The sequence below is a fragment of the Gopherus flavomarginatus genome, chromosome 5 (assembly GCF_025201925.1).
Source record: "Gopherus flavomarginatus isolate rGopFla2 chromosome 5, rGopFla2.mat.asm, whole genome shotgun sequence".
In the NCBI taxonomy this organism is placed as follows: Eukaryota; Metazoa; Chordata; order Testudines; family Testudinidae; genus Gopherus; species Gopherus flavomarginatus.
The window spans coordinates 27,487,933-27,514,479 of NC_066621.1; the positions used below are offsets into that span (position 1 = coordinate 27,487,933).

Genomic DNA, 26,547 nt, shown 5'->3' on the forward strand with positions numbered 1-26,547 from the left:
ATTGAGTATATTCACTTTTTCCTCTGTCCCTAGGATGCCTCCCCCATTCAGTAAGGGGCCAACACTTCCCTTGACTTTCTTCGTGTTGCTAACATACCTGAAGAAACCTTTCTGTTACTCTTAACATTCCTTGCTAGCTGCAACTCCAAGTGTGATTTGGCCTTCCTGATTTCACTCCTGCATGCCTGAGCAATATTTTTATACTCCTCCCTGGTCATTTGTCCAAGCTTACACTTCTTGTAAGCTTCTTTTTTGTGTTTTAAGATAAGCAAGGATTTCACTGTTAAGCCAAGCTGGTCGCCTGCCATATTTACTATTCTTTCTACACATTGGGATGGTTTGTTCCTGCAACCTCAATAAGGATTCTTTAAAATACAGGCAGCTCTCCTGGACTCCTTTCTCCCTCATGTTATTCTCCCAAGAGATCCTGCCCATCGGTTCCCTGAGGGAGTCAAAGTCTGCTTTTCTGAAGTCCAGGGTCCATATTCTGCTGCTTTCCTTTCTTCCTTGTGTCAGGATCCTTAACTCAACCATCTCATGGTCACGGCGTCCCAGGTTCCCATCCATTTTTGCTTTCTCTTCTTCCCTCTTTGTGAGCAGCAGGTCAAGAAGAGCTCTGCTCCTAGTTTGTCCCTCCAGTACTTGCACCAGGATATTGTCCCCTACACTTTTCAAAAACTTCCTGGATTGTCTGTGCACTGCTTTATTCCTCTCCCAGCAGATATTGCAGGATTGAAGTCCCTTATGAGAACCAGGGCCTGTGATCTAGTAACTTTTGTTAGTTGCCAGAAGAAAGCATTGTGCACCTCACCCTCTGGTCTGGTGGTCTATAGCAGACTCCCACCACGACATCACCCTTGTTACTCACACTTCTGAACTTTAATACAGAGACTCACAGGTTTTTCTGTGGTTTCCTACTGGAGCTCTGAGTATCACAGAGCTCCAGTACGTACAGTCACACTGCTCTCGTACGTACAGTGCAACTCCCCCACCTGTTCTGCCCTGCCTGTCCTTCCTGAACAGTTTATATCCATCCATGACAGTACTCCAGTCATGTGAGGTATCCCACCAAGTCTCTGTTATTCCAATCACATAATAATTCCTTGACTGTGCCAGGACTTCCATTTCTCCCTGCTTGTTTCCCAGGCTTCTTGCATTTGTGTAGAGGCGCTTAAGATAACTCGCTGATTGTCGTGCTTTCTCAGAATGAGGCAAGAGTCCTCCCCTCTTGCACTCTCCCGCTTGTGCTTTCTCCTGGTATTCCACTTCCCTCAGACTTTGGTCTCCTTCCCACTGGTGAACCTAGTTTACAGCCCTCCTCACTAGGGTAGCCAGCCTGCCTGTGAAGATGCTCTTCCCTCTCTTCGTTAGGTGGAGCCCGTCTCTGCCTCGCACTCCTCCTTCTTGGAACACCATCCCATGGTCAAAGAATCCAAAGCCTTCTCTCTGACACCACCTGTGTAACCGTTCGTTGACTTTCACAATTTGACCGTCTCTATCTGGCCTTTCCCTTCCACAGGGATGATGGATGAGAACACCACTTGCGCATCAAACTCCTTTATCGTTCTTCCCACAGTCGTGTAGTCTGCAGTGAGCCACTTGAGGTCATTCTTGGCAATATCATTGGTGCCCACGTGGAGAAGCAGAAAGGGGTAGTGTTCCAAGGGCTTGATGAGTCTCAGCAGTCTCTCCATCACATTGTGAATCCTAGCTCCTGGCAAGCAGAACACTTCTCGGTTTTCCCGGTCGGGATAGCAGATAGATGACTCTCTGAGGAGGGAGTCCCCGACCACCACCACGCACCTCCTTCTCTTGAGAGTGGCAGTCATGGAACCCCCATCCCTCTGTCAGTGCATCTCATGCCTTCCAGTCGGTGGAGTCTCCTTCTGCTCCCTTCCCTCAGATGTATCATCCACTCTCCGCATTAGTACTTGTGGAGGGAACATGGAAATGGTTGTTCACCTGTATCTGCATTGCTGGTACATGGATGCTCCTCTTTCTTCTTCTGGAGGTCACATGCTACCAATTTTTTTCACCGTCCTGTCCCCGCTGCACAGCCTGCTTTGACTCTTCAGAATGTTGTGCCCATAGAAGCATATTTTGACTTCTGTCCAGGAAATCTTCATTTTCTCTTATGCAATGCAGGTTTGATACTTGTTTTTCCAGACCTTGAACCTTCTCTTCTAATATGGAGACCAGCTTGCACTTTGTACAGACAAAGTAACTTCTGTCCTATGGAAGAAAGACAAACATGGCACATTCTGTGCAGATCACAACAACTGATCGCTGACCATCCATATTACTTTCCTTCTAAGAACTTTCTCAGCTGTTGCAGTAACTACTCAAAGAAGCCTGCAAGATGAAAGCCTCTTTGGGCTCTCCCCAGGCGAACTCCCAGTCAAACTCCCTCTGTTCGCCACTCAGCTGGCTCGCAACTGGTTGCCTTTTTATAACAATCGGGCCCACTCAAGGCCCATCTGGAACAGAGCACTCCCAATTTACACTTTTCAAACAATCAAGCACGTGGTCAAATTGACAAACTGTAGTAGATTAGTTTTGCTGTTTTCATGTCCTCCTTTCCTTAGGATCTTGAATTCTATTGGATCATGATCACTTCTTCCCAACGAATTCATCCCCGTTGGTCAAAACCAGATCCAAAATGGATGGTCCCCCTTGTTGTTTCCTCAACTTTCTGAATCAGAAAGTTCTTCTTCGAGTGATTGCTCACATCCATTCCAGGTAGGTGTGCGCGCCGCGCGTGCACGTTCGTCGGAAACTTTTTACCCTAGCAACTCCAGTGGGCCGGCAGGTCGCCCCCTAGAGTGGTGCCGCCATGGCGCTCGATATATACCCCTGCCGGCCCACCCGCTCCTCAGTTCCTTCTTACCGCCGTGTCGGTCGTTGGAACTGTGGAGCGCGGCATAGCTGTCCTCCACGTCCCTAGCTCTCCTTGTTAACTACCGTTATTGTTACAGTTGTTAGTTAGATCGTTAAGTGTAGTTAGTTAAGTAATTAGGTGTAAATAGTATTGTAGATAGTTGTTCGCCGGTCTGGGCTGTAGCCCTTCCCGGCACCGGGCTCATGCCTGGTTCGCCGGGCTTTAAGCAGTGTGCGGCCTGTAAAAAGCCTATGCCAACCAGCGACCCCCACAATGCGTGTCTGAAGTGCCTGGGGGAATCGCACAGGTCGGACAAGTGCCGCATCTGCAAGGCTTTTAAGCCCAGGACAAAGAAGGAGAGAGACCAAAGACTCAGGACTCTCCTTATGGAGGCGGCACTTGACCCGACAGCTTCACAGGCCGTGATCTCGGCGCCGGCACCGGATCGCACCGGCACCGGGAAGACTCCCCGACACCGACCTTCCCCGGCACCGGGTGCAGAGGCGAGACCGTCAGCGTCTGCTACTCCAGCCAGGCAGACCCGATTGGAGCGCCCGGCATCGACATCGGCCGCGGCACCACCGGCACCGTCGACTCCGGGCCTGGTCGGTCCGTCGAGTCCGGTGCCGCCAAGCTCCCCCATAAGATCTGGGGTTGAGCTATTGGTCCCATCCACTCCAGAGACCTTCGCCTCGGCACGGGACCTTATCGCCCTAACTGAGTCTACTCAGCTGCCACCCCCGGTACCTCCGGTGCGGGTCACATCTAGAGGCAAACCCATGATGACGGCACCGTCTCGGGACTCGCGCTCGCGATCCAGGTCCCGACGCCACGGTCGCTTGAGCCGCTGCTCGCAGTCCCGGCACCGCTCCCCTCGGCGGTACCGGTCGCACTCGCGGCACCGATCGACCTCCAGACGGTCGCGGACTGACTCCAGCCGTCGATACCAGCACCGTGACTCTAGGAGCCAGTCTCACCGTCACTCGCCGAGCCGGTCGACCTCCCGGCACCGAGCTGGTGGCAGGTCCCGGTCCCGGTCGACCTCCCGGCACCGCGTCGGTGGCAGGTCCCGGTCCCGATCCCGGCACCGAAGCGGCGGCCGGTACCATTCCAGATCCCGGCACCGAGACAGAACCCGGTCCCGGCACCGCTATGACTCCCGGTACCGATCCCCAGCACCGAGAAGATCTTCGGTGCCTACCCGCGCAGACCCTTACCAGCCTGGGTCAGCCCCGCCATGGCCTTCTAGGCAGCCGTCGGTGTCTTCTCAAGCAGACAGCATGTACGCGCTGGGCACCGACAGGCAGGCGGCATTGTTTCAAGACCCTCCGCAACAGGACCAAGGTCCGCAGCAGTGGGGGTTTTGGACCCCCTGGGCATACCATCAAGCCCAGGGCCCCCAACAGCTTCCTGCTAGGCCTGCAACGACGGAGCACAGGGTGCCGGAGGCTTCGTTGTCTCGTCCCCCTCCCTCCCCGGATGGAGAGGAAGGATCCAAGCAGCAAGACCCTGCTCTTGCTCCTGAGACAGAGGCGAGGGCTGAGGGAGACCCCCCACTGGACACTTTCTTGCCGGGGGTCTCCTCATCCTCCTCCCCTGATGAAGCGGTGGCTGGCACCTCTTCCAGTAGCCCTCCTCCGCTGGATCTCAGGGCGCACCAAGACCTCCTTAGGCGAGTAGCTCAGAATCTGAGCCTGCAAGCCGAGGAGGTCTCTGAGATCGAGGACCCTATCGTCACCATCCTCTCGTCTGATGCTCCCACCAGGGTCACCCTACCCTTCATTAGGACGATCCAGGCCATCGCCAATACAATCTGGCAATCACCGGCCTCCATCCCCCCTACGGCGAGGGGCGTCGAGAGGAAGTACATGGCCCCCTCCAAGGGCTATGAGTACCTCCACGTCCACCCGACACCGTGTTCCCTGGTGGTGCAGTCGGTGAACGAGAGGGAGCGTCATGGGCAGGAAGCTCCAGCCCCCAAATCCAAGGAGGCCAGACGTATGGACCTCCTTGGCCCCAAGGTCTACTCAGCTGGGGCCCTTCAGCTCAGGGTTTCAAACCAACAAGCCCTGCTCAGCAGATACGCTTTTAACTCGTGGGTGGCAGCGGACAAATTCAGAGAGCTGCTGCCACAGGAGGCCCGTCAAGAATTTGCGGCCATTCTGGACGAGGGCAAGAAGGTTGCACGAACCTCGTTGCAAGCTTCTTTGGACGCTGCAGACTCGGCTGCCCGCACCCTCGCCTCGGGGGTAACGATGCGCCATATCTCCTGGCTTCAGGTCTCTGGCCTTCCACCGGAGCTCCAATATACCATCCAGGACCTCCCGTTCGAAGGCCAGGGCCTGTTTTCGGAAAAGACAGACCCCAGACTTAAGAGTCTCAAAGACAATCGGGTCATTATGCGCTTCCTCGGGATGCACACGCCGGGAACGCAGCGCAGACTCTTCCGGCAACAGCAGCGCAGGCCATACCCCCAGTTCCGCCAACGGCAGGACCTCAATAGGCACCGTGGCAGGAATGGAAGGCGTAGGCATTCGGGGAACCAGGGGGGGCAGAATCAAAGCTCCTCTAAGCCCCCGCCTGGACCCAAGCCTTCGTTTTGAAGGTGCGCCCGAGGGCGCAGTAACAGTTTCCCCCACGGATCCTTCCCCCCCGTTTTCCAACCGCCTTTCGTTTTTCCTCCCGGCGTGGACCCAAATAACATCGGACCGCTGGGTCTTGCGCACGGTGCAGACGGGATACCGCCTGCAGTTTATATCGTTTCCTCCTTCCCGCCCCCCTTCCTCGTCCCTCTTCAGGGACCCCTCTCATGAGCAATTCCTTCGACAGGAGGTACAGACGCTCCTCAACAAAGGAGCTATAGAGGCGGTTCCGGAAAACAAGAAAGGCAAGGGGTTTTATTCCCTCTACTTTCTGATCCCCAAGGCCAAGGGAGGCCTCAGGCCTATCCTCGACCTGCGAGAGCTCAACAAATACCTAGTGAAGTTGAAGTTCCGCATGGTATCCCTGGGGACCATTATCCCATCCCTGGATCCGGGAGACTGGTACGCCGCCCTCGACATGCAGGATGCTTATTTTCACATTGCCATTTGGCCACACCACAGACGTTTCCTTCGATTCATGGTGGGCCGCCTTCACTATCAATTTGCAGTCCTCCCATTTGGCCTTTCTACGGCCCCAAGGGTATTTACAAAATGCATGGCAGTCGTTGTGGCACATCTCCGGCGCAGTCGTATCCACGTGTTCCCTTACCTAGACAATTGGTTAATTCGGGGCACGTCGGAGCTACAGGTTTGCAGCCACGTCCGCAAGATCACCGGCCTGTTTGCTACCTTGGGCCTCATGATCAACATAGACAAGTCCACCCTGCTCCCCACGCAGAGGGTGGAGTTCATCGGGGCCGTCCTGGACTCCACCGTGGCCAGGGCTCTTCTACCGTTACCGAGGTTCCAGGCATTGTCGGCGATTGTTCAGCGATTGCGAGCAGCCCCCTTGACATCTATACGGACATGTCTAACCCTGTTAGGCCACATGGCAGCATGCACGTTTGTGACCGGTTACGCTCGGCTCCGCATGAGGCCCCTCCAGTTGTGGCTCATCGCACATTACCGGCCGGCAAGGCAACCACTAGACATGCTGATCACAATCCCCCAGGGGGTGTTAAATTCTCTCAGCTGGTGGCTAGACCAGTCCGTAGTGTGTGCGGGGCTCCCTTTCCACCCACCTCAGCCTTCGGTGTCCCTAACAACGGATGCCTCAGATCTCGGCTGGGGGGCCCACCTGGGAACCCTGAGAACACAGGGCCTGTGGTCCCCGCAGGAGGTGAAGCTGCACATCAACATGCGGGAGTTGAGAGCGGTCCGCCTTGCTTGTCAAACGTTCTGTCACCAGCTTAGAGGTCGTTGTGTCGCGGTGTTTACCGACAACACGACGACCATGTACTATATCAACAAGCAGGGCGGCACCAGATCCTCTCCCCTATGTCACGAGGCAATGCGACTCTGGGACTTTTGTGTAGCCCACTCCATTCACCTCACGGCTTCCTTCCTCCCCGGAGTACGGAACACGCTGGCGGATCACCTGAGCAGATCCTTCCTGTCACACGAGTGGTCCCTCCGCCCGGACGTCGCCCTCTCAATTTTCCAGAGGTGGGGTTATCCCCGTGTGGACCTCTTCGCGTCCGGAGGGAACAAGAAGTGCCAGGCGTTCTGCTCCTTTCAGGGCAGGGAGCCCGGGTCTATAGCGGATGCCTTCCTTATTCCGTGGACGACCCACTTGTACTACGCCTTTCCCCCGTTCCCACTGGTCCACAGGGTCCTTCTGAAGGTGCGCAGGGACAGGGCTCACGTGATCATGGTAGCCCCGGCGTGGCCCAGGCAACATTGGTACCCCATGCTGCTGGACCTGGCCATAGCCGACCCAGTTCCCCTGCCCCTTCACTCAGACCTGATTACCCAGGAACACGGGACTCTCTGTCACCCGGACCTGCAGTCGCTGCACCTAGCGGCGTGGTTCCTGCGTGGCTGACCGGTTCTGAACTGCGCTGCTCCACCCCGGTACGGGAGGTACTTTTGGGCAGCAGGAAGCCTTCCACTAGAGCGACATACTCGGCCAAGTGGAAGCGTTTCTCCTGTTGGTGGGTGGAGAAAGGTCTCCGCCCTATGGAAGTTTCGGTGGCCAATATCTTAGACTATGTTTGGTCCCTCAAACAACAGGGCCTGGCGATATCATCTTTGCGGGTCCACCTGGCAGCTATCTCCACCTTTCACCCGGGTGGGGATGGCCGCTCCGTTTTTTCTCACCCGACGGTGACTAGATTCCTGAAGGGGCTGGAACGTTTATACCTTAACGTCCGTCTCCCTGCTCCAACCTGGGATCTTAACCTGGTGTTATCTCGGCTCATGAGGCCCCCCTTTGAGCCGTTAGCTACTTGCTCCCTACTCTATCTCTCTTGGAAGACTGCTTTTCTAGTAGCTATCACCTCAGCTAGGCGGGTGTCAGAACTCCGGGCTCTCGTGGTAGACCCCTCGTATACAGTCTTCCACAAAGATAAGGTGCAGCTGAGGCCACACCCTGCCTTTCTCCCCAAGGTGGTCTCGACCTTCCACATCAACCAAGAGATATTCCTCCCGGTTTTTTTTCCCGAAACCTCACTCTTCAGGCAGGGAGCAACAGCTCCACTCGCTTGACGTCCGTAGGGCTCTCGCGTTCTATGTGGAGAGGACCAAACCGTTCCGCAAATCCCCCCAACTTTTCGTGGCAGTAGCGGACCGCATGAAGGGGCTTCCTATCTCCTCGCAGAGGTTATCCTCATGGGTAACGTCCTGTATCAGGACCTGCTATGAGCTGGCCCATGTTCCTACGGGCCGTGTGACTGCGCATTCTACCAGGGCGCAGGCGTCGTCGCTGGCTTTCCTCGCCCGTGTGCCCATCCAGGAAATCTGTTGGGCAGTGACCTGGTCATCGGTCCACACCTTCGCTTCCCTCTACGCCCTGGTCCAGCAGTCAAGAGAGGATGCGGCCTTTGGATCTGCAGTGCTCCATGCCGCGACTTCTCACTCCGACCCCACCGCCTAGGTATGGCTTGGGATTCACCTACCTGGAATGGATGTGAGCAATCACTCGAAGAAGAAAAGACAGTTACTCACCTTTGTAACTGTTGTTCTTCGAGATGTGTTGCTCACATCCATTCCACACCCGCCCTCCTTCCCCACTGTCGGAGTAGCCGGCAAGAAGGAACTGAGGAGCAGGTGGGCCGGCAGGGGTATATATCGAGCGCCATGGCGGCGCCACTCTAGGGGGCGACCTGCCGGCCCACTGGAGTTGCTAGGGTAAAAAGTTTCCGACGAACGTGCACGCGCGGCGCGCACACCTACCTGGAATGAATGTGAGCAACACATCTCGAAGAACAACAGTTACAAAGGTGAGTAACCGTCTTTTATACCTTACACGTGCTAAGAACATTGCAGGACATACTATGTTTTGTTGTATTAAACTTCCAACAGTTATCAGGGAAGTGATATAAGATATCAGACAAGCATTGATGTTCCACCTGCAGAAAACTAAACCAATCATAAAATCACCTAGGCTGTTCGTTGCTGTAGCAGAACGAGCACAGGGACAAACAACATCTGCTCAGAAACTCTCTAAGTGAATGTCTGTCTGTATCCTCCTTTGCTATCAGTTGGTGCATCTCCCTTCTCCAGACAGGGAGAGGGCTTATTTTACTAGAGCGCAGGCAACTTCAGTAGCATCTCTTTGAACAGTGCATATGATGTACATTTGTAAGACAGCAACCTGGAATTCATACACACTGTCACAAAGCATTATGCTTTGGACCAAGCCTCTTCTGTCAATAGAGCCTTTGTAATCACAGCATTACAGACATCTGTACCAACTGCATCCTCGCACACACCTCCTATTTGAGTACTATTTGCCAGTCACCCCTGTGTGGAATACTTAAGTACCAGAACTTGAAGAACTGGACATTACTTTCCTGTTGTTGGAGGTTCTTAAAAATGTGGGGTCCCTGTCTGTATTCCACTACCACCCTCCTTCTCCTCTGCTTTGCATCATGATTAGATTTCCAGTAGAGAAGGAACTGGAGAGGTTGTTGGTCCTCACTTCTCCTTGTATCCTTGGTGCTGAGCATGGAGTTGTGAACCAATGAACACTACTCTCAATATGTTCTAGCCTCAGGTGCATGAAGCGCATGCAGACCCACATGTATAATACAGATAGGGATCTAGTTACAGGTATGTAACCTCTACTTTTTTCTATTCTGTCATGCAGGCTGGATTCAGTTCACAGGAAAGATGTTTGGTGGTCCTGCTTGTAAGCCTTCTTTATCATATAGAGAAACTTTCTCTATTAGTATATCAAACAAATACTGCATTTTTTAAGGTGGCAGGATTTTGTTGGGGGGAATAGAAATAGTTGTAGAATAAATGTGAATTTTAAGAAATCTGTCTTCTTTCAGTGTCTCCTTTTCTGCTTGGTCGCGCTCTTTGGGCCGCCAGTCGCTTCACAGTTGCTATGTCTCCAGAATTAATCCAGCAGTTTCTCCAGGCCACAGTCAGTGGTCTACATGAGACCCAACCTCCTTCAGTCCGGATTTCTGCAGTCAGAGCTATCTGGGGGTAAGTAGATCATGCATTATGATGGGTCTTGGTGGATTGTGAGCTAATGCAAGAGGAAAGGAATCATTTGAGGATGGAAGAGCTTGACACAGTTGGTGTTAAAACAGAAAAGTTGATATATGTTCCAGAGAAGCACACTTTTCTGCATGTAGCTGATGACAGACCTTGTACATGAACTAGTTATAGATCAGTCGTCAGATAATTGAAGTAAATCTCACTATTTTTAGTAAACATTTGAGACTGAATTTTAACTGAACATAAGTTATGATTTGATGGAGTCTGTAGAATTCCATTCCATCGAAAAGCACATTGTAGTGTTTTTGATCCGCCAGGCTGCAAATTTGGGACTGTGTGTGTCTGGAACCCAGGATAAACCTTGGGTTAACATAACATGTTTCCTCAAGGTGGAATTTCACTGTTCCTCTTTGAGTGATTGCTCATGTCTATTCCATGTTAGGTGTGTGTGCTCGCCACATGCACTGGTTCTGGAAGTTTCTCCCTCGGTGATATCCATAGGGGTCTGGCTCTGGCGCCCTCTGGAGTGGCATGCATATGCGCTGGTATAAGGGATGCTGCCAGTTTCTTCCATCCCTCAGTTCCTTCTTATCTCCAGTGACTGTGCTGGAAGGTCTCCTTGCTTTGGCAAGTGCTTACTTACCCCATGTTTTTTTCTCTTTTCTGTTCTAAATAATTTAGATAAATAGTTTCTTTGTTCTTAACAACTAGTGAATTAGAGTTGGAACTTGGGATGGATCATGCTCCGGTCTCCGGGCTTCAAGCCTTGTGATCACTGTAGAAAGCCCATGCTGATCAGCGACCCTCATTAAAGTCGCTGAGCTCCGTAACTGGTCCCTGAGTATACTGTTACAGGACCTGGATCCCCAGCACTGGTCCCCCACCGTAGATGTCAGAATAACCAGCCACGAAGAGGACTTCGAGCCCACATCGGCACCACAGTGGTCTCTAATGCAAAACTTTTCCTCCTCGGGCTCAGAGTAGGCGGAGGTAGTGGGCCTCTCAGGCCAAGTGCGCCAAATCTAGGGGACCCCCCAAGGCCACCGGCCGGTGTATGGCCCTAAGGCCAATGGCCTGCTTCATGGCAGTTTTGGAATTCATAGGGGGTTCTCCAAGTGCTGGAGATCCTCGTACAGTGATCTGTGTCAGGAGTGTCAGAGAGGTCATGGACAGTGTTCCACATGCCCCCAGTTCTGATGAAGGGTCCAAGCAAAGTACCCAGGAACACTCTCCTGCCCCAGTCTCGGTGGAGGCCACCCAAGCTGGGGACATGGGACCAACCCCTCCTCTCGTTACTCCCAGGATAACAAGCAGGTATTTTGAGAGTGCGCCCAAGGGTGACATCCCAGTCTGCAGACAGACACTTCTTTTGTTTTCCAGCTGCCTTTTTCCCTTCCTTCCTGCCTGGGCTGCTATAACAAACTGTTGGGTCCTCATCACTATGACGGTGGGGTATATCCTGCAGTTTATTTCTACCCCTCCCTCCCATCCCCCCTACCCTGTCCCTCTTCGGGACCCTTCTCATGAGCAGTTTCTTGCCCAAGAGGTACAAGCCTTCTTGCTAGTCAGAGCCATAGAGGATGTCCCCATGCATCAAAAGGGGAAAGGTTTCTATTCCCGGGATCTTCTCAAACCAAAGGCCAAGGGCAGTCTATGACCCATTTTGGAAGTATCTCAAGAATTTGAAGTTTCGCATGGTCTCCCTGGCCTCCAGCATCTCTATCCTGGAGTCTGGTATGCCACCCTCAACTTGAAGGATGTTCTTTCCACCTGCGACAGGACATTCAGATCTATCCATACCTCAATGACTGGCTCATCAAGGGTTGTTCACAGGTGTAGGTCCTTCACACCATTCAGTTGGTGCAAGCCAAATACCAGGCACTGGGTCTGTTGATAAACACACAAAAATTGATGCTACTCCCAGTGCAAAGAATAGAGTTTATAGGGGCAGTCCTAGACTCTACACAGGTCAGAGCTTTTCTCCCAGAGCCCAGATTCGAGGTGATGTCAGTTCTCACCCTATCCCCATGGCTAGAGCATGCCTCAGGCTAATAGGATACATGGCAGCATGTATTTATGTAGTTCGCCATGCACGTCTGCAATTCAGGTCCCTCCAGATGTGACTAGCATTGGTCTACATCCCAGCCAAGCACCACCCAGACAGAGTCCTCACAATTCCGCCGCACGTGCTTACAGCTCTAAAATGGTGGTCAAACCCGGTAAACAATTCCAAAGGAACACCCTTTGCAACACCGAAACCCACAAACGAGCTAGTGTCAGATGCCTCTGACCTAGGCTGGGGGAGCCCACCTTGGATCACTGAAGACCCAGTGGTTATGGTCCCAGGACAAGCTCTTACTGCATGTCAACGTCAGGGAGCTCAGAGCCATCCGACTGACTTGTGAAGTGTTCCTTCCACAGCTATCACATCAAGTAGTGCAGGTGTTGACTGACAAAACAGCCACCATATTCTGTGTCAACAGGCAAGGGGGAATGCAGTCCTCGGTCCTCTGCCAAGAAGCCCTCTGGCTGTGGGATTTTTGCATCCGGCATGCCATACACACCGAGGCACTACATTTCCCTGGTGCCCAAAGCACCCTGGCGAATTGCCTCAGCAGGCTGTTCTGTTATCACCAGTGGTCCCTCCACAAGGAGGTTGTCAGAATGCTCTTCTAGAGGTAGGGAACTCCCCAGCTGGTCTTGTTTGCCACCAGGCGAAACAGGAAGTGTCTGCTCCCTCCAAGGGCTTGACAGTGGGTCACTGCGATGCCTTTCTCCTGACTTGGGCAGAGGGCCTGATGTACGCCTTCCCGCCAATCCCTCTTATTGGCAGGACCCTCATGAAAATAGAGGGACAAAGCCAGGATCGTCAAGAACACCCTGGCATAATCCCGCCAGCATTGGTTCAGCATGCTCATGGACTTGGCATCAGCGCCCCCCATGAATGCTTCCAAACCACCCAGATCTGCTCTCAGGATCATGGGACGTGACTGCACCCAATCCTCGCCTCCCTCCACCTCACAATATGGATGCTGTGTTGTTGAACCCAGAGGAACAGGGCTGCTCTGCTCAGGTCCAGCAAATACTGCTGGAAAGTAGAAAACCCTCTACGAGAGCAACTTACTGACAAAGTGGAAACTCTTTTCCTGCTGGGCATTGGAGCAGGGGATCTCCGTGACCCAGTCATCTTCACAGTCCATTCTAGAAAACCTGCTTCATTTAAAGCATCAAGACCCAGCCTTGTCCATCAAGGTGCATCAGGCTGCCAAAGGTGGTGTTGCCTTTCCATATTAACCAGGACATATTTTTACCAGTTTTCTGACCAAAGCCTCACGCGTCTAACAAAGAGAGGCGCATGCGTACCCTTGATGTCAGATGGGCTCGGTCTTTCTACTTAGAGCGTACCATGCCCTTCCTTAAATCAACTAAACTTTTTGTCAAGGTGGCTAACAGAATGAAAGGCCTCCTGGTATCATCTCAAAGACTTTCATCTTGGATTACCACCTGCATTCGCACTTGTTACGAGCTGGCACAGATCGAACCTCCCCAGATAGTGATGGCCCATTCGACCAGAGCTCAGGCATCTTCGGCAGCCTTCCTGGCACAAGTCCCTATCCAGGATATCTGCAGGGCTGCAACGTGGTCATTGGTGCACATCTTCATGACCCACTATGCCATCATCCAGCTGGCTAGAGATGATGCTGGCTTTGGCAGAGCTGTATTGCAATCGACATGCCCATGAACTCCTACCTGCCTCCAGGGATACTGCTTGTAAGTCGCCTAACATGGAATGGACATGAGCAGGCACTCAACGAAAAAATAGTTACTAACCTTTCCTAGCTGTTTTTCTTCTAGATGTGTTGCTTATGTCCATTCCATTCCCTCCTTCCCCACTGTTGGAGTTCCAGCAAGAAGGAACTGAGGGAGGGAGGGAGAGGGCTGGCAGCGTTCCTTATATGGGCGCCAGAGCTGGTCCCCTATGGGTACTACTGAGGGAAAAGCTTCCGGCACTGGTGCATGGGGTGAGCACACACACATAATATGGAATGGATAATGAGCAACACCTCTCTAACAACAGTTATGAAAGGTTAGTAACTGCTTTTTTCACTTTCTTCACATTGTACAGTTATGTGAGTAATAACACCAGAGATGACGTGTGCAGAATGGAAGTTAATTTGCATCTCAAATGTAATCCCCTTTATACTGATGTGCAAGTGGAAGATTTGATTAGAAGGTATAATACCAATCACTGAAGGCTTAAACAAAAATGCAGACAGTAACATTATAGATGTAGGACTCAAATCATAGTTGCGCTATTTGCACCTATGCTTTGGTATTTTCACTAGCCCCAGTTCATTTCACAAACCACTGTGTACTAGGGCTCAGAAAGATCCTGCAGAGCTGATTTTCATGATGCTTTTAAAAGAGTGAAAATCCCCATCTTCTTCACAGAAGAAGCGCAACTGTTCAGCTCTTGATAGGGTCTTCCCCACAGCTATGCAAGGAGGGCATGTTTGCCAGTTACAAAATTTTAAAGATTTAAACTAATGTTAGAGGATCCATCCATATTGGTTGTAAAACATGAGTAGCAATTTGATTTTTTTTAAATTCAAAATTTGGCTTTCGATCAATAATTTGATGGCAGAAGATTAGAGATACAAGGTGGGTGAGGTAATGTATTTTATTGGCCAACTTCTGTTGGTGATAAACAAACTTTGGAGCTTGCACAGAGCTCTTCTTCAGATCTGGGAAACGTGCTCAGTGTCGCAACTAAGCACGAGGTGGAACAGATTGTTTAGTGTAAGCAACTAATACATTTCAAGGGACCATTCAAAGTGAAGCGGCCCATTAAATTCAGGTGGCACTGTGATTGTTTCCTTGAAATATGTGTTAACTACTTATGCTAAACAATCTGTTCCACCTTATGTTTAGCTGTGAGTACATTTCCTAGACCTGAAGAATTGCTCTGTGTAAGCTTGAAAGCTTCTCTCTCTCACCAATTTTTGAAGCCTTAACCATGGATCTAGGAGCCAGCTGTTACTGTTTGGGGATAGAGCAAGGAGAAAAGGTAACTGAGCTATTGGGAACTCCTTTAGATACACGTTATCCTGCAGTAGTTCAACTTCCATCTTCAATAGACTGATGAAGTGAGGTGATATAACAGATAGAGCTTGCATCCCTACTGATATTCATTGAAGAAGGTTAAACACTTCAAAGCATGATTGAACAGAGCCTTCTATCTTTTTAAGGGGGACATCTTAGTATTGAACCAAAGTACCTGGAATTCAAAGTTTGAAGCCAGGAATTTAGATATTTTCAGATGTTTCCCCATCACTTATCAGGCATTACTGGTGGAAGCCCTGGCCATACTGTCAGTAACTCCCTAAGAAGAGCAAATACCTATATGCTGCTTGTGTATGGTTCTGTGATCAGGCTGCATAAAGACTGAGTAACCCACGTCAGTAAATGGTATCAACAGACTAATATGTGAGCCTTACACAATGTAATAGGAAATTTTCTGTTATCTGGATTTGAAAGCTAGCTCACCCAGAGAGGATGTGCAGGTAGCTTGTTATGGAACAGAGGGCCAGGAAGTTCCTTCCATTCTGGGAGAAGTGTTGGAGTCCAATGCTCTTTTCCCTAGAAGGGGATCCAGGGAGCAGAAGTGGCTTGGGGTTGTAGGATTTTCCTAGGAGAGAGAGACAAGTAGACTCAGGAAGCAGAACTTTCATAGGAGCTGGACCAGGGCCTGGAACTTGCCAGAAGGCATCCAAGTGTCACTGGGTTTATTGTATTCAACACTAAACGCTAGTTGATCATTGCAACTTACCAGTCACTCAGTAGGCCCCCCTTCTTTCTCTCTCACTCATACTCACCCATACTAAATTAAAGAAAGTCTGGCTGTTGATCCAATAACTTACACCTCTTTGCTATAAAGAGAGAAGTTATCTTTTTAAAAAATAAAAAATTAGAATAGCCTTCTATAGTGATGAGCTCCTGAAAGGGAGGGGTGGGTTATGGAGCCCAGTGGCCTGAGGCCATTGCAGTTTTCAGCAGCCTGACGAAGTAGGGAAAGGGAAAAGAGACTGAAGGTATACATTTGAAAAGTAGGAGACTGAGACTTTGAGTAGGAAAAAAGGAAATATAGGGGTCAGGTGGTTAAAACAAAAGATATACAGTTGGGATGAAAAGAGAAAGAGAAGAGGGAACAACCGCTAAAATGATACTCTGATCTATGCATCCGACATCCTTTAGCGCTGTTGTAAATATTATATTTGTGTGTTTTGTACCATGAATTCTTTATCTAGTTACTGTGACCAGCTGAAGATCTCTGAAAGCACCCATGTATTGCAGCCTTTCCTTCCCAGTATCCTGGATGGACTGATCCACTTGGCAGCTCAGTTCAGTTCAGAGGTCCTCAATCTTGTGATGGAAACACTCTGCATTGTCTGTACAGTAGACCCAGCATTTACAGCAAATGTGGAGAACAAAATCTGCCCCTTCACCATAGCAATCTTCCTCAAGTACAGTAATGGTATGTGCCCATAGTGTGTCTTTTAAATATTGCTCTGTCTCTGCTAATGGAGTATGGTTAAGATTAATCTCTTGCAGGCTACCTGTAAAATTGACATTTAAAGTGTGTATTTAAAATGTACAGAATGACATTTTGGAAATACATTATTCTTAGATTTTAAGGCCAGATGGGACAATTATCATCTAGTCTGACATCTTCTATAGCACAAGCCAGAGAATTGTGCCCATTGATTCCTGTATCTAGCCCATATTTTATGCTCTGGTTCACCCACTTTCTATAGGAAGACATCCAATTTTGATATAAAAATTTAAATGATGGAGAATCAATCACATCCCTCGGCAAATAGTTCCAAAAATTTGCACTTTAGACAAATTCGGGTTAGAAATAGTTTCAACTTCCAGCCATTGGATCTTGTCTGCTACATTAAAGACCCTTCTGCCATCAAAATCTTCTACCCACATAAATGCTTATAGACCATGATCAAGTTTTTAACCTTCTCTTTGATAAGGGCTTTGCAATAGCTTTCTGCACTATTAGTGAAATATGAGAACTGGTATGATATGCAGTTGTGTATGAAAAGAGAATTTTTTTCCACCAGGAATAATGTAGAGGCAGGCTGACAAGAGGGCATTTTGTATATAAAAGGATGACTCTTACTTGTCCTGAAGTACTAAGTTGAGATATTAAACCATTCTGAGGAAGCAGTACTATTTGGCATTCAACTTTCCCTTTGTTTCCTTAAAGGTAGTTTATCCAATAAAATCCCAGATTGGTTTACTCTTGATCAGCTGTCTGTTACAGCATACCTTGTTGCCTGAAGCCATTCTCTTACTAGATTTCTGCTAACATTGCACTATCAGTCACTACTGTGTAGACAAGTCTGTGTCCACTGATGAAGGTGGACAGGACAGGTTTTCTAGGGTTGCTCTCATAATCTGAATTGTTGAATGTATTAAGCCATTACCCAAGTACTGGGCTTCCTAAATTCTGTTTGAGTCAGTAGAATAAATAGGTAACCTCTGCTGAGAGTGTGGCATGTGCAATTGATGTCAGAATTGACTAAAGAGGTGTTACTTAATAACTAGTCCTATGAGAGGTACCTCTGCATGTGTATACTTCTGGGAATTGGATCCCCTGCTGCCTTGTCCTCAGAACTCCTTAGCAAGCTGCGTCACTTGGTGGAGGCACAAGTGCCCTCTCAATGTTGAATGTTTGACTGGGGTTCAAGGGAAAAGAACTGAGGCAGAAGCTAGTACATTCATTTATATGACCACAGCAGTATCCAGAGATATATAAAGAATTCTGAGGAAGAGGGAAAGGCAGGCAGGGAGTGTTAATATACAATTTCATTATCTTTGTATATATTTTTGTTGCCACCTTTGGGAAATTGTAACAAGCAGCGGAGTCTAGGTGGAGGGTGAACTGAGGAACTGTTAATTTAAAAAGGGGCAACTGACAGAATGAGAGTAATCTAGGGCTGGCTCACCACTCTGTACGCTTCATAAGTGTCCTTGTGTGGGCCAGATTGAGAGATAATTAGGACTGGGTTATTAAGCAATTAATGAGGGGATTCAGCTTATCAGTTGGGGATTGTTAAATGGGAGATAGGGAGGGGGAAGAAAGAGCAAAGAAGATCAGGATCTGAGAAGTGAGAGATCTCCTTCCTCCCTGTGCCTAGGATGTATGCTGAAGCCTGGGAAAAGCCTCTTGGTGATGGGACATTAAGCTGCATAAGCTATTGGGAGTAAAGTACACTGGTGAACTTACATAAGAGCATGTGAATACTGTTTGCACAGACAAATTCAGGGTGCGGGAGCCCACCCTGTGACAAGTGGGGGCTTATCCAGGATTTCCCGTTCCAGTGTAGGCAAAGAACCAGAAAGGGAAGCTGATGAGAAGGCACAGCGGACTAGACAGTATGGAGGAACTTCTGCGCTGGGTAGTTGAGCAACAAAAGGAGTTGCAGAAAACCTTCCAGGAGTTTCAACAGAGCCAATGCACAAACAGTCCTTGTTATCCTAGATAAGCCTCCATCTGTCACAGGGTGGGCTCCCATACCCTGAACTTTTTTTGCAAACAGTCCTCACACACACTTAGGTAAGTTGCCCACAGTGTATTTACAATGTCATATGGAACTTCATGTCCCATCACCATAAAGCTTTTCCCAACCTTCAATATGCCTCCTTAGATAAAGGGAGGTGAGGAGGAAAGAGATCTCACTTCTTGATTCTGAGTTTCTTTGCCCTTCCTTCTCTGTCTTTGTCTCCCAGCTAAATCCCCTTGTTAACCACCCACACCTCCTTAATACCTCCTAATGCACAGAATGGTGAGCCAGCCCTAGGGTGCCAGGTACAGCAAGAAGTGCATTAAATTCCATGTAGCCATTCTAGAAATCTCCACAACAAAGACCTTCTGATAACAAGCCATGAAAGTGGTATTAGCCATGATGGAGTGGGCCCTCACTAAGGCGTAAGTCTATATAATCTTTAATCACTCTCAGCCTGTTAGAGGAGATGGTATTCCCCTGATGCTGACTATAGACCACAGTCAGAAACTATTAAGAAGGTCAGAGACTATCCAAATAGTTTGGCATCATAGAATTGAATCATAGAATATCAGGGTTGGAAGGGACCTCAGGAAGTCATCTAGTCCAACCCCCTGCTCAAAGCAGGACCAACACCAACTAAATCATGCCAGCCAGGGCTTTGTCAAGCCTGACCTTAAAAACCTCTAAGGAAGGAGATTCCACCACCTCCCTAGGTAACCTATTCCAGTGCTTCACCATCCTCCTAGTTAAATAGTTTTTCCTAATATCCAACCAAGACCTTCCCCACTGTAACTTGAGACCATTGCTTCTTGTTCTGTGATCTGCCACCACTGAGAACAGCCGAACTCCATCCTCTTTGGAACCCCACTTTCAGGTAGTTGAAAGCAGCTACCAAATCCCCCCTTAATTCTTCTTTTCTGTAGACTAAACAATCCCAGTTCCCTCAGCCTCTCCTCGTAAATCATTACTTAATCATTTTTGTTGTCCTCCACTGGACTTTTTTCAATTTTTTCACATCCTTCTTGTAGTGTGGGGCCCAAAACTGGGCACAGTACTCCAGATGAGGCCTCACCAGTGTTGAATAGAGGGGAATGATCACATCCCTCGATCTGCTGACAGTGCCCCTACTTATACAGCCCAAAATGCCGTTAGTCTTCTTGGCAACAAGGGCACACTGTTGACTCATATCCAACTTCTCGTCCACTGTAACCCACAGGTTCTTTTCTGCAGAACTGCTGCTTAGCCACTCGGTCCCTAGTCTGTAGCAGTTCATGGGATTGTTCCTTCCTAAGTGCAGGACTCTGCACTTGTCCTCATTGAATCTCATCGGATTTCTTTTGGCCCAATCCTCTAATTTCTCTAGGTCCATCTGTATCCTATCCCTACCCTCCAGCATATCTACCACTCCTCCCAGTTTAGTGTCATCTGCGAACTTTCTGAGGGTGTAGTCCACGCCATCCTCCAGATCATTAATGAAGATATTGAACAAAACTGGCCCCAGGACCGATCCTTGGGGCACTCTGCTTGATACTGGCTACTAAATAGACACACAGCCATTAGATCACTACGCACTGAGCCCGACGATCTAGCCAGCTTTCTATCCACCTTATAGACCATTCATCCAGCCCATACTTCTTTAACTTGCTGACAAGAATACTGTGGGAGACTGCAGCAAAAGCTTTTGTAAAGTCACTGCTTTCCCCTCATCCACAGAGCCAGTTGTCTCATCATAGAAGGCAATTAAGTTAGTCAGGCATGACTTGCCCTTGGTGAATCCATGCTGACTATTCCTGATCACTTTCCTCTCCTCTCTAAGTGCTTCAGAAATGATTCCTTGAGGACCTGCTCCATAATTTTTCCAGGGACTGAGGTAATGCTGACTGACTTGTAGTTTCCCAGATCCTCCTTCCCTTTTTTAAAGATGGGAACTACATTAGCCTTTTTCCAGTCATCCAGGACCTCCCCTGTTCTCCATGAGTTTTCAAAGATAATGGCCAATCGCTCTGCAATCACATCTGCCAACTCCTTTAGCACCCTCAGATGCAGCGCATCCAGCCCCATGGACTTATACTTGTCCAGCTTTCCTAGATAGTCCTGAACCACTTCTTTCTCCACAGAGGGCTGGTCACCTCCTCCTCATACTGTGCTGCCCAATGCAGTAGTCTGGGAGCTGACCTTGTTCATGAAGACAGAGGCAAAAAAAGCATTGACTATATTAGCTTTTTTCACATCCTCTGTCTCTGGGTTGCCTCTCTCATTCAGTAAGGGGCCCACACTTTTCTTGACTTTCTTCTTTTTGGAAACATACCTGAAGAAATCCTCCTTGTTACTCTTGACATCCCTTGCTAGCTGCAACTCCAAGTGTGATTTGGCCTTCCTGATTTCACTCCTGCATGCCTGAGCAATATTTTTATACTCCTCCCTGGTCATTTGTTCAATCTTCCACTTTTTGTAAGCTTCTTTTTTGTATTTAAGATCAGCAAGGATTTCACTGTTAAGCCAAGCTGGTCGCCTGCCATATTTACTATTTCTACACATTTGGGATGGTTTGTTCCTGCAACCTCAATAAGGATTCTTTAAAATACAGGCAGCTCTCCTGGACTCCTTTCCCCCTCATGTTGTTCTCCCAGGGGATCCTGCCCATCAGTTCCCTGAGGGAGTCAAAGTCTGCTTTTCTGAAGTCCAGGGTCCATATTCTGCTGCTCTCCTTTCAGGATCCTGAACACGACCATCTCATGGTCACTGCCTCCCAGGTTCGCATCCACTTGTGCTTCCCCTATTAATTCTTCCGTTTGTGAGCAGCAGGTCAAGAAGAGCTCTGCTCCTAGTTTGTTCCTCCAGGACTTGCACCAGGAAATTGTCCCCTACACTTTTCAAAAACTTCCTGGATTGTCTGTGCACTGCTTTATTCCTCTCCCAGCAGATATCAGGGTGATTGAAGTCCCCCATGAGAACCACAGCCTGCGATCTTGTAACTTCTGTTAGTTGCCAGAAGAAAGCCTCGTCCACCTCAGCCCCCTGGTCTGATGATCTATAGCAGACTCCCACCACGACATCACCCTTGTTGCTCACACTTCTGAACTTAATCCAGAGACTCTCAGGTTTTTCTGCAATTTCATACTGGAGCTCTGAGCAGTCACACTGCTCTCTTACATACAATGCAACTCCCCCACCTGTTCTGCCCTGCCTGTCCTTCCTGAACAGTTTATATCCATCCATGACAGTACTCCAGTCATGTGAGTTATCCCACCAAGTCTCTGTTATTCCAATCACATAATAATTCCTTGACTGTGCCAGGACTTCCATTTCTCCCTGCTTGTTTCCCAGGCTTCTTGCATTTGTGTAGAGGCGCTTAAGATAACTCGCTGATTGTCCTGCTTTCTCAGTATGAGGCAGGAGTCCTCCCCTCTTGCACTCTCCTGCTCATGCTTCCTCCTGGTATTACACTTCCCCACTTACCTCAGGGCTTTGGTCTCCTTCCCCCTGGTGAACCTAGTTTACAGCCCTCCTCACTAGGGTAGCCAGCCTGCCTGTGAAGATGCTCTTCCCTCTCTTCGTTAGGTGGAGCCCGTCTCTGCCTCGCACTCCTCCTTCTTGGAACACCATCCCATGGTCAAAGAATCCAAAGCCTTCTCTCCGACACCGCCTGCGTAGCCATTTGTTGACTTTCACAATTTGACAGTCTCTACCTGGGCCTTTTCCTTCCACAGGGAGCATAGACGAGAACACCACTTGCGCCTCAAACTCCTTTATTCTTCTTCCCAGAGCCACGTAGTCTGCAGTGATCCGCTCTAGGTTATTCTTGGCAGTATCATTGGTGCCCACATGGAGAAGCAGGAAGGGGTAGCGATCCGAGGGCTTGATGAGTCTCAGCAGTCTCTCCGTCACATCGTGAATCCTAGCTCCTGGCAAGCAGAATACTTCTTGGTTTTCCCGGTCAGGACGGCATATAGATGACTCCCTTAGGAGGGAGTCCCTGACCACCACCACCCACCTCCTTCTCTTGGGAGCAGTGGTCGTGGAACCCCCGTACCTATGACAGTGTATCTCGTGCTTTCCAATCAGTGGAGTCTCCTTCTGCTTCCTTCCCTCAGATGTATCATCTAGTCCACTCTCCACATTAGGATCTGTGGAGAGAACACGAAAACGGTTGCTCAGCTATATCTGCATTGCTGGTACACGGACGCTCCTCTTTCTTATTCTGGAGGTCACATGCTGCCAAATTTCTTCACCGTCTTTCTGTCCCCGCTGCGCAGCCTGCTTTGATGTTTCAGAATGTTGTGCCTGTAGAAGCATATTCTGATGTCTATCCAGGAAATGCTCATTTTCTCTTATGCAATGCAGGTTTGATACTTGTTTCTCCAGACCTTGAACCTTCTCTTCCAATATGGAGACCAGCTTGCACTTTGTACAGACAAAGTCACTTCTGTGCTGTGGAAGAAAGACAAACATGGCACATCCTGTACAGATCACAACAACTGATCGCTCACCATCCATATTACCTTCCTTCTAAGAGCTTCCTCAGCTGTTGCAGCAACTCCTCACAGGAGCCTGCAAGTTGAAAGCCTCCATGGGCTCTCCGCAGGTGAACTGCCCATCAAACTCCCTGTTAGCTGTTCTGCTGGTTCGCAGCTGACTGCCTCTTTATAACAGTCAGGCCCACGCAAGGCCCACCTGGAACAAAGTACTTCCAATTCACACTTTTCAAACAGTGAAGCACTCGATCAAACTGACAAACTGTCCCCACAACAGACACTTAGATACTCACCAACACAGCCCCCCTAATGCAGCACTTAGTGTCCCTCCTAGGCTTGAACCTAGGATCTTTTTAACATCTAATGCAGCATTTCTCAAACTGGGGTCCACTGCTCCGCTTATCAGCTCGTCCCTAGGTCATAGAGGGATGTCCTAGATGGGTCTGGTTTGACTTGGAACCAGATTTGGGAACCATAGACAGCACTGCAGACTTCCCTTTCTCAATGGGAATAGGTTTTAGGACTCAGGAAGGCCTCTTCTGATCATGCTTAGTACTGAAGCCATGAGCTGCCTATTCCAGGGCACCCACTTGAAGGGCTCACCTGCATCGGGAAGGCCTGGAGATGGGCCTGCCGTTCTTTTAGAGTCCCTGCTGTAAAGGCATTGACACAGCTGCCAACATTCAGAAAGCATTGGTCTCCAGAGTAAAGGAGGCCTATGGTGTAGGCATCAGATGCTGGAAAGACAATGAGGCAAGAAGTACACTGCCTAAACCTCTCTTTTCCGTAAGGCTAGGATCAGCCCTGCTGTCACCAGGCTGAAGTGATTTGAGGTCAGTTATACAACATTGTGTAAAATCTAAATGAAGGTTGTAAGAAATAAATTGCACTAAAACTAACTATATAAAATTGATTATTTTAGTCAAGTCACAAATCTGGCAAAACCAGAGTCCTAGGCCCAGAGCAAGGTATGTATCTCTTTGATGTGGAGATAAAAGAATGCATCCTGCTGCTCAGTTTCTCTGTGAAATGTTGCCAGACATGCATGTAACTTAGCAAAGACATAACAAGATCCAGCAGATGGAAGCTGAAGCTAGATAAATTCAAACTGAAAATAAGCACACAGTTGTTTCAGGGCCGGTGATTATGAGAACAACCTTCCTAGGGACATAGTGGATTTTCCACCCCCTGGAATCTTCAGATTGAGATTGGATGACAAATTTATAGACTTGATGAAGGAATCACTGAATTAAATTATATGGCCTGTGTTATACAGGAGGTCAAACTAGATCTTGATCATTCCTTCTGACCTTAAAATCTATGAATTTACATCTCTAGCTCTTATGGTTGCAACAAAAATGTTTAAAATATGCAGTAATGTCAGCCTGAGTCTCCAGACACCCTTAATCAGTATAACTGTATAAGAGAAGTTTAACTTGTCGTTAGGTTTGATAGCTATATGTAAACTTCAGCTATCTTACTGCAGAATATTTTAACAGAAACATCAATTTGTTCTGCTTATTTGTTGTTGATATTGGGTAGCTATCCACTGAGGTAACTGAGTGCTGGTAGAGTTGTTTGGGTTGCCTGAATGAGGAATTCAAATGCACCACCACCAAATTTTAAATTAACTCCGTCGTTTTCTGAAAGGAATCCCGTTCCAAATACCGAAGGCCTAAACTGCTTCCTGTATATCAAAAACCATAACATTTTTCCATATATTTCTAGGGTGCCAAAGCTAGGGTTCCCTACCCAGGTGTCAAAACTTCCAGCTTTCCCCTGACAATTTCTGTGGTGCAGTTAAACTTTGTCACTGCAAAATGCTGCCCCAGACTGAAGGCTGCAAGTTTGTGGATGGCATAACATTGAGTTTAATACTAAAATCCATTTGTATTAAATGTACTTACTGCACCTGTCTGGGGGGCAATGAATCGCAAAGGGGTGAGGGTGAAATGCTGCATTATTCCCAGTTCCCTGTTGTATCAGATTTGTTGTGCAGCATGGTGCTTGGTTCCTTGGTTACAGACACAAATATACTGAAAGTCTATCTTCATAAGCAGAAATGTTTAGTAAATGCCATATAGCCATACAGAAACTGATTGACTTTTCTTCCAGTTACTTCTAGTTGCTTACTGAAGCTGAAAGTAAACTGCATGCTCCAGTAAAGACTGTTCGTGTAACCTCCTGTCATAAAATTTGAAGCTTACCTTACTGAAATGATAGCAACAAAACTTTAGACCCTAGTACTCATTAGTTTGTCTTAATAACTGGTGCTTTCTCACTCTAGATCCTGTTGTTGCCTCTCTCGCACAAGATATCTTTAAGGAGCTAGCACAAATAGAAGCCTGCCAGGGTCCAATGCAGATGAGACTAATCCCAACTCTCGTCAGCATCATGCAGGCTCCTGCTGATAAGATTCCAGCAGGGCTTTGTGCAGTAAGTACTATGGCAAAAATGGTTTAGCTGTAGGTTGGGTTCTTGGTGCAGCTAATAAAATCATTGGCTTCATGCCATTCTATCAACCTGTTTTGGTATGAAAAGAGCAAGAATGGATGCTCATAAACTACTATTGAGCGATGTCTTTAGTGACTGAGATCTTCCTGTGAGGAAAGAGATCTCCAGGTTTGGAAGAAATGCACATCATAGTCTTTTATCTCTCAGTTGTCTGTCAGCCTTCTTCCAGTTTTCACAAAGTGTCTTTAGCTCTTTCTTATCATTTGAAATAGTGCAACCTGTGGAAGCTTTTTTAACAATAGGGCATCTCCAGTAATGCACATTACATATCATAGACATGGTACATGCACAGCTTGTTAGAACCCAAGCTGTACATATCCTCTCATGTGAGTTTGCACCTTTCTGTACACAATGAAACACCACACATGTAACTGTGCATATGTAAACTATATAGGATCAGGCTTTATATTGAGATTCCATTTATAAAGCATTAATACATGATTAAAATATTTATAATATCTAACAGACGAGTATATATTATACCTAGTTATAAGCACATCAGTAGAAGGTGGGTTTTATGTTGTTATAACTGGCCGTTATGAGTAAGGCTGCATGTCTGTCGTGGAGGTCACGGAAGTCACTGATTCTGTGACTTTCCATGACTTCAGAAGCAGCTGGTGTGGCTGGCTCCAGGGCTGCCTGAGCAGATCAGGCAGTCCCTGGGGCATTTTGGGTGTGGGTGTGTCATAGTATCTTTCCGCAATCTGAACCTTAGAGTCCAAAAGTTGGGGTACCAGCATGAATTCCTCTAAGCTTAATTACCTGCTTAAATCTGATAAGCTGCCACCAATCAGGAATTCCAGTGCCTGATACACTCTGGTCCCCCCAAAACCTTCCCTGGGGACCCCCAAGACTCAGACCCCCTGGATCTTAACACAAGGAAAGTAAGCCCCTTTCCTCGCCATTGCCTCTCCTAGGATTTCCCTCCCTGGGTTACCCTGGAA

At 48.5% G+C, this 26,547-nt stretch overlaps 1 protein-coding gene across 2 annotated transcripts in view; it reads left to right on the forward strand.

The window, feature by feature from the left end:
- The window catches only part of IPO9 (importin 9), a 194,781-nt gene that overhangs the window by 112,056 nt on the left and 56,178 nt on the right, over positions 1 to 26,547 (forward strand). For both annotated transcript variants that reach the window (XM_050956106.1, XM_050956107.1), the window contains 3 exons: positions 9,858 to 10,017; positions 16,341 to 16,567; positions 25,377 to 25,525. In XM_050956106.1, the coding sequence (XP_050812063.1) occupies positions 9,858 to 10,017; positions 16,341 to 16,567; positions 25,377 to 25,525 (536 nt within the window). The remainder of the gene's footprint in view (positions 1 to 9,857; positions 10,018 to 16,340; positions 16,568 to 25,376; positions 25,526 to 26,547) is intronic.